Below are 8,154 nucleotides of genomic sequence, written 5' to 3'. Positions count from 1 at the left end.
TTTTATATTATCTCCCATTTTAATGACTATATGAACACATCTATTGTGCTCTTGTAATCCTCTCTTCAGAATATCCTCCTTTGTTCTCACCACATGAATGGTTAGAGTACTGTTTAATTACTCATGCCCAATAATTTTTTGAAAAAAAGTATTGGTCATTATTTTTTAGCTTCTATGTGAATAGAGCAAACCCAAGTTCATTTAGCTCTTAAAAACTTGTCCTTGAAAATGTGCCAGGTAATTTTCCTGGGAAATTGGTCACTGTGGATGACAGAATGTTGCATAATGCTAGGGACAGTTAAATGCAGTGCCCTGGATTAAGACTGAGAAGGGAGCACATCCTGCTCAGCTTGCATTTACAGTAGCTCCTCAACATTCTTTACAGACTTTCCTTCCAGGTTAAGGTCTCATGTGTGCCTTCTGATCACCATTTCAAGGGTGATTTAAATTGTTTCAGAGTAAAAATAAGGAATGCACACAAATTTAAAGTTAAACACAGAAAACAAAATATATGTATCATTTCAGAAATGCTTCGTTCATTACATGGATTTTGTATTTTATTTACAAGAAAGGTTGAGCGTTGATAATTATTTTTTGCCTTAAATTGCTGAAAGAAGAGTTTGTTTCACCAACTCTGGTTCACAGTAAGTATTTCACATTAAATAAATACATGGAATATGTTGAAATTAAGTCCCTCAATATAACCAGTTTATTTGAATAAATATGTAGGAAAAGAAGATATCCCTAAGCAGTCTCTAAGTCTTTGTTTTTATAGTTGTGCTGATATTCTCTTTCTGTTGGGCTTCTCAATTGTTTATTGAATGGGGTTCATCTAGATTCATAATGATTTCATTTAACTAATTTCAATTTAACAATCCTGAAAAAAGAAGCCCTGGAAGTTTATCATTACATAAAAAGGAATATTTTTATGAAAGAATATATATACTCTTTTTCAAAGTGAGGAGTATACATCAGGATTTACTGCCATTGAAATATTGATTTGAGAGATCCAGCAACTAGGGCCAATGCACTTAAAGTTTCATTGTAGTTAAGATTTTATTTCATTTTACTCTGTAAGTACATTACTGAGTATAATAATATTCTATAATCCATGAGTCTAATAGTCTACTAAAAGTAAAATTTATTTATAGTGTTAATTGATATAGTTATGTCAAAAGGCTTTGACTTACTAAAGTTGCTTTGTGTCTGCAAATTATGCATTGAGTATTTTGCCACTTCCAATTATATAACTATCATACAGGGAGAATAAAAATAACAACTATATTTTGAGTCACATAAATGTAATTAAATCAATTTACATGTAATGAGACTGACTTCAGATAATTTACATAGCATTCATCAAACTAATTCTTATGTCTAGTAACCAGAGTAGGAAAAAGTGTACAACAGGGTTGGGAGTTTGGCCTAGTGGTAGAGTGCTTGCCTAGCATGCACCAAGACCCAGATTCCATTCCTCGGTACCCCGTATATAGAAAAAAGCCGGAAATGGTGCTGAGACTACAGCTTTGAGAAAACTCCAAGGACAGTGCTCAGGCCCTGAGCTCAAGCCCAGGACTGGCAGAAAAAAAAAATGAAAGAATGAAAAAGGGCATAACATCTCATGTAAATCAAATGATTTAATAAAACAGCAATTCATACATGCTCATTTGTTCAAATTACAGAAAGGTTACCTGTTGTGGTATAATAATAATTTTGTAACTATAATATTATTGGTCATTTTTGTCATTTTCTATAAATGTAGTATTGATTTTGAGGTAACCAAGGCTACTTATAAAGACACTAGTCTGTATGAGTACTGGACCAAAAACAGCCTATGTATTAGGCAAAAACACTTTTGAAGTTTTAGTCACTTGAGCTAAGCATGATCTCTAATTTCTCAACAGGATCCATCAACACTCTATGAGAACCTGGAATAACACAAAGATTTCCAACTTCATCCTCATGGGGCTGGGAGACTCTGCAGAGATGCAGCTGGCCCTCTCCCTGCTGTTTCTCCTAATTTATCTGACCACTGTGCTGGGAAACCTCTGCATGATCATGATAATTCGCCTGGATCTCCAGCTTCACACGCCTATGTATTTTTTCCTCACTCACCTCTCATTCATTGACCTCAGCTACTCAACTGTCATCACACCTAAAACCCTACAGAACTTATTGACTTCCAACAAGAATATTTCCTTCACTGGCTGCTTCTCCCAGCTCTATTTTTTTGTTCTGTTTGCTGGTGCTGAAATCTTTCTCCTCTCTGCCATGGCCTATGATCGCTATGTGGCTATCTGCAAACCTCTGCAGTATCCCATCATAATGTCCTCAAGACTCTGTTGGACTCTTCTTGTTGGGTCCTATGTGGCTGGCCTTCTAGAATCCTCTGTCAATATCATTTGCATGAGCAGATTGACTTTCTGCCATTCCAATATCATCCACCACTTTTTCTGTGATATAACCCCGATGATAGCTCTGTCCTGCAAGGACACAAATGATACTGAAATGATGATATTTATTCTTGCCGGTTCTACTCTAATGCTGTCCCTTATCACAATAGCTATGTCCTATGTGTCCATTCTGTCTACTATTCTGAAAATGAAGTCCACTTCAGGAAAGCAGAAAGCCTTCTCCACCTGTGCCTCCCACTTGCTGGGGGTCACTGTTTTCTATGGCACTATGATCTTCACTTACTTAAAACCCAAGAAGTCCTACTCCCTGGGGAAGGACCAAGTGGCTTCTGTGTTTTACACGATCGTGATCCCCATGCTGAATCCACTCATTTATAGTCTTAGGAACAAGGAGGTGAAAAATGCTTTCTTTCAAGTTATGCTGAAAAGAATGGGATCTAGGCAACTAAAATGACAGTAACGTGACATGTTTAAGCTAATCATTTCTGATTTTTCATATTAAAAGAATGTAATCAGTGGCCTATGTTTATATTTAGCCACCATCCATTTGTCATAATGTTTCTCATGACATACTCTGAAATAAATTATGAGAAGTCCAGATTATAATTAGAGGCAACAAAGCATGGGTTAATAGGGGCACAGAAGAGGTACATTATGATATGTAAAATTATTTTTAATTTTTAGGGTAAATAGTAGAAGTTAAATGGAGATTGCAAGCTGAAGTTATTGTATGAACACCATTATGTTGCAATAGCATTATACTCAATGCTAATAGTTTTTGTACTCATTTCTCTTATCACATAAAATATCTTATTACCGATTTACTCTTTTTTTTTTTTTTTGCCAGTCCTGGGCTTGAGCTCAGGGTTTGAACACTGTCCTTGGAATTTCTCAAGGCTAGAGCTCTACCACTTGAGCCTCAGCACCACTTCTGGCTTTTTCTATATATGTGGTACCAAGGAATCGAACCCGGTCTTCATGCATGCTAGGCAAGCACTTTAACCACTAGGCCAAACTCCCAGCCCATACCGATTTACTCTTTAAGATGGCACTGAATTTGAAGCCCCAAATTTTTCAGTTCCACAGGATAAACCATAATTCCAGCCAAAATACTTAATATACTCCACAAGCTACGATTATACTTGACATTTTATACTTTTACAAAGAATATTTCTGTATGAAAATTTGATCTAAGAAAATAATGCTAATGTTGAGGTCCATTTGCAAAATTTTCTTCAAATTTATTGGAGAAAAACTGCAATTTGAATACATTCTTCTCAACAAGTAACTGGCTATTTTCTCACATATGATATATTGAAAGGTATTTCTGCTCTTTTCTGTGTTGTCTTCTTCAACTTTATGGGTTTATTTAAAGAGGGTTACCTCATACAAGGTAGCTGCAAGATGAATCTTTTTCCAGACATATTCAAAATAGTGTGTTAAGCCTGAATTATTGTAAACTTACTGGTCTGTAAACTTACTATGCAATGAAATCTCTTAGGTGCACATGTAAAATATGTGAAGACTATGAGTTCTTCATTGTATATAAGTTATTGTATCTACTTTGAAATATTCATTAAAAATTAATGCCTGAATTAAATTCTTGACTTACGTTTCTTTTACCTTTTTTATAAGGTAAATGCAAATAAAAGGTTATAATGCAAATACATGAAAGGAATTTTAAGTTCATGGCAGTATTGTTTTAGTTTTCAATGATCTCCATATTCTAGTACTGTAATTTTAATTATTTCTGAGTGTACAGCTTAGTTTTTTGAGGTATAGTTTCATTTTGTGGCTCTTGTTTTTGTTGTAAAATTTTAACTGTTACACAAATTGCTTAAACCATGTCTATTTTTGTAAGTTATCATAGAAATTTATTTCAACAGATGCTGTTGTTGATTTTGAAACTGTTAGGAATTATATCTCATGAAGTCTTTAGTCAAAATTTGAGACTAAACAGTAAAGAGAAACCATGACTTTAAATTGCTAACCTCATATTCCCCTGCACCCTCTAGCTATCAACAAACATTTTATATGAGACAGGCATTACTATTTATTCTTGATAGGCTTGGTTTACTTTAAAGTCATCCACTAAACCCTCATTTCATTTCACCTTTCCTCAAGATTGCTTTTTCGTTTTAACTTTTTTAGTTCATGAATGTGGCTTTTAATTTCACTTCCTATTTCTAGGCCTGAGAGATTCTAGATTATATAGTAGGCTTTGGTATGTTATAACTGCATTGAAGATCTAAATGCCCCAAATCATCTGATCATCTTTGTTTCAGAGAAGACATTATTAGTATTGGTTCAGCTTACCTATGACTTGCCTGTCCTGTTTTGAAGATCCAAAGCAATTTTGTTAGAAAAAATCAGTGATTTAAACATGGAAAATGAATAAAAGTCATACCCAGTAAAAAAAAAAAAGGAAAAAAAAAAGAAATTTATTGAAGGCATTTTCGGTATAAAATTTCATATGGTTTTTCTCCCAAATATGTTATGGCTTTTTCTGATTGTTATAAGAAAAACATACTATATGGCAAATGTAAGATCCTTTATATAAACATTAGAGCTGTCATAAAAAACCACTAAAAATAAGTAACATAGAGTACAACCCATTTATTTCAGCAACTGATCATTTAATAACTTATTGAAAATTGTAATATTTCTTTGGAAACATTTTTCTTTATCTATTTCACTATTTGCTCTGTCCTATAATAAAGCCTAGGAGAAATTAGGACATGTTTACTTTGATATCTCTGTACTTCAATGAATGTGTATTTGTGTTATTGATACTTATTCTTTGACATTGGGACTAACATGTTAATGATTATCTATTGTTTCTGATAAACTATTTTGTTTAGTTATTAAAGGCTTTGCTTAATTTAATAATGATGGTCTCTGTCCAGTCACTGGTTACTACTGAAGTATTTGGTTTTGCCATTTGTTACAAAATTCAGGAAAAATACAATCAAGTGGTGCCAGACACATTGAACCTAGAGCTTCCATTAATCTGCAACATTCTTTTCATACAACATTATTCCCTAATACTAACTTTATTCAATCAGACTGGATTTTTTTCACAAATATTACCCAAGCTGCACATACATTTCGAGTGTTCCCCTGATTATTTGGAATGAAGAATCTCATGGACTTTTGTTTCTGGGCTGGCTTCAAACCTTGATCCTAAGATCTTACTCTCCTGAGTAGCTGGGATTACAAACAGGATCCTGGAGTATCCCACTTAAAGATAGCTTCTTCTTCATTACAACAAATTATCTCCTAAAATTCTGGGAAGCAAGCACACTTGTGTAGAAAAACTTTTTTTAATATTTGAAGGTTTAGGAATTCTATAATACTTGAATGGAAGGTTTGAAGAATCTTTTTAGGATTCTTAAGCTATCCCTTTCAGATTCTCCCTTTGCAGCCTCATCCTTACAAAATAAGCATGAATGAAATAGTTCAGCTGCATTATCCTTATCACTCATATTTATTCAACTAGTTAGCCTGATCATATAAAGAGGAAGTGTGATCTGGGTCTCAGATTAACAATCAACCTTCAATTTGACAATTCTATCATTTTGCACTCGTTTTACATTATAAGGAAGAAAGGAACACAAAAAAATACTAGATAACATTGACCAAGTATATTATGTCATTTTAACATACATTGGATGAGATAGAGAATAATTATCATGCATAAGCACAAGTACATGGCTTTGTTTTTGTTTTTTGCCAGTCCTGGAGCGTGCACTGAGGGACTGAGCTCTGGTCTAGGGATTTTTCCTCAAGGCTAGCACTCTGCCACTTGAACCACAGCACCATTTCCCTTTTTTTCTATGTATGGTACCAAGGAATGGAACCCGGGTTTTCATGCATGCCAGGCAAGCACTCTAACACTAGGCCAAACTCCATGCACCACAAGTACATGTTCTAATAAGTAACATGTATTTAAAGAAGATCACTGCATAATTATTCAGCAGTATCTTGCTACTTTAACATCTTTCAATTTAGGAATATGCTACAATTACAAAAGTATAGTTTTTGTTTATGACATTATAATTTTTTGTGGGTCATGGGGTTTGAACTCTGGCCCTGAGCTCATCAGCTCAAGAATACCTCTCTACTCCTTGAACATCAGCCACTCTTCCCCAGGGTTATACTTTTTAATGTACCACTTAAATCAGGATGAAATATTGACCATTCCATTCTGCATGGTGCCTGTCAGAGGAAATTGATTCTCTAAAACTTTTTTCCACAATATTGAAAAATTCTTCAATCGACAGGTATGCACATGAAATAATTTGTAACTTTATAGCTAGGAAACTGAAATAAATATTGTATTTAAATATTATACTTAAAACTATCCCTGATATTCTGTTTCTTATTGTGGGACTTCTATGTGAAAAAGCTGAATTTCTTTTCATTTGGTCTTCGAATTTTTGTCCTTGAACATGTGCCAAGAAATATCCTAAGAAATTGGTCACCGAGGATGACAAAGGACTGTACCATCCCCATGACTATTAAGTGATCACCCAATAAATGAGCACTCGGGATATACGAGGCAGAGAGAAGAGGCACATACTACCTGCTCATGCTCACAAACACTCACCGCCATTACTTTTGAGATGTTCTTCCTGATAACATTTTCTTTTGAGCCATCATATTAAAATTTCTCTGGTGACACAATTCTTTTAGGCTAAAAGAACTGAATGCAAAAGGATTAAAAGGAACTACAGAAAGGAAAACATTATTTCACACAATGGGTGAGCACCTTATTGGATTTCAACTTGATTTGTTAAAGAAAGAAAAAACAAAAGAAACTTCGGTATCACAAATTCCTTGGCTTTCACTCTAGAATATTTCCTTTCACAGGTCCATTTTGCATGGATGTATGGACTGGTAGAAATGAAACCCAGTTTTACAACTAACTTATGCAAATAAATCTGTAAATGTAAAGAAGATTTAAAAATTCTACAGGCTATGCTTGTTAGTGATACATACTTTTACTATTGGAGTTTACAACTTTCTTAGTTTGGGTGTTATGTTAATTTCTCATGATTTACTTAATACATTTAAACAGAATCATCTTAAAAGAACAATAACAACTCCTGAAGATTTAGAATCATTGTGCCTATAGTATAAATGTTGCTATAAATAACACCTGGATTATTACAATAGAGAGATAGAGACATAGATAGATAGATAGATAGACAGACAGACAGACAGACAGACAGACAGACAGATAGATAGATAGATAGATAGATAATAGATAGATAGGCAGACAGAGAGACATATAGATACAGGGTTTGTTTGTTTGTCAGTCATTGTTCTTGATCTCTGAGCCTGGCCATTGTTCCTGAGTTCTTCAGCTCAAGGCTACTGCCCTACCCCTTGAGACACAGCACCACTTCTATAGATAGAGGGGAAGAATATGGAATTAAGGATTCTAAGCTGATGGCCCGTATATTTAACTTTTGATTTTAGATAAAACTTGATTTTGATTATTAAGTCCACTTTGGGAAGCATTAAATATTTGGGATTGTCTATCATGCTACCTATTGCTAGCTACAGAAATTGACTAAAAGTTCAGCTTGTTTAAAGGTCTTATTGATATAGCCAGCATAAAAGTAAATCCAATAAAGTCATTTTATAGCTATACTCATTACCTGCCTGAGCCAGCCGGCAGCAAATTGGGATTCCTGAAATAGGGGGCAGGGACTAGGAAAAAAAATAGAAGAGA

The 8,154-nt window shown here is 34.3% G+C and overlaps 1 protein-coding gene across 1 annotated transcript; it reads left to right on the top strand.

The window, feature by feature from the left end:
* The first annotated feature begins 1,920 nt into the window (after positions 1 to 1,920).
* LOC150052724 (olfactory receptor 8H1-like) lies at positions 1,921 to 2,868 on the top strand. Its single transcript, XM_090348800.1, has one exon. It carries the CDS (start codon positions 1,921 to 1,923, stop codon positions 2,866 to 2,868), a length of 948 nt encoding a protein of 315 aa, XP_090204926.1.
* Positions 2,869 to 8,154: the final 5,286 nt, after the last annotated feature.

This window comes from Megascapheus bottae, chromosome 16 (assembly GCF_031878675.1).
Source record: "Megascapheus bottae isolate mThoBot1 chromosome 16, mThoBot2.hap1, whole genome shotgun sequence".
Lineage (NCBI taxonomy): Eukaryota > Metazoa > Chordata > Mammalia > Rodentia > Geomyidae > Megascapheus > Megascapheus bottae.
Note: the sequence above shows the minus strand (reverse complement) of the source record. Positions and strands in the feature narration are given on the sequence as shown.

What these genes read in the sequence shown, in the direction of transcription:
- LOC150052724 (XM_090348800.1), top strand. Translation starts at nt 1,921, where the DNA reads ATGAGAACCTGGAATAACACAAAGATTTCCAACTTCATCCTCATGGGG.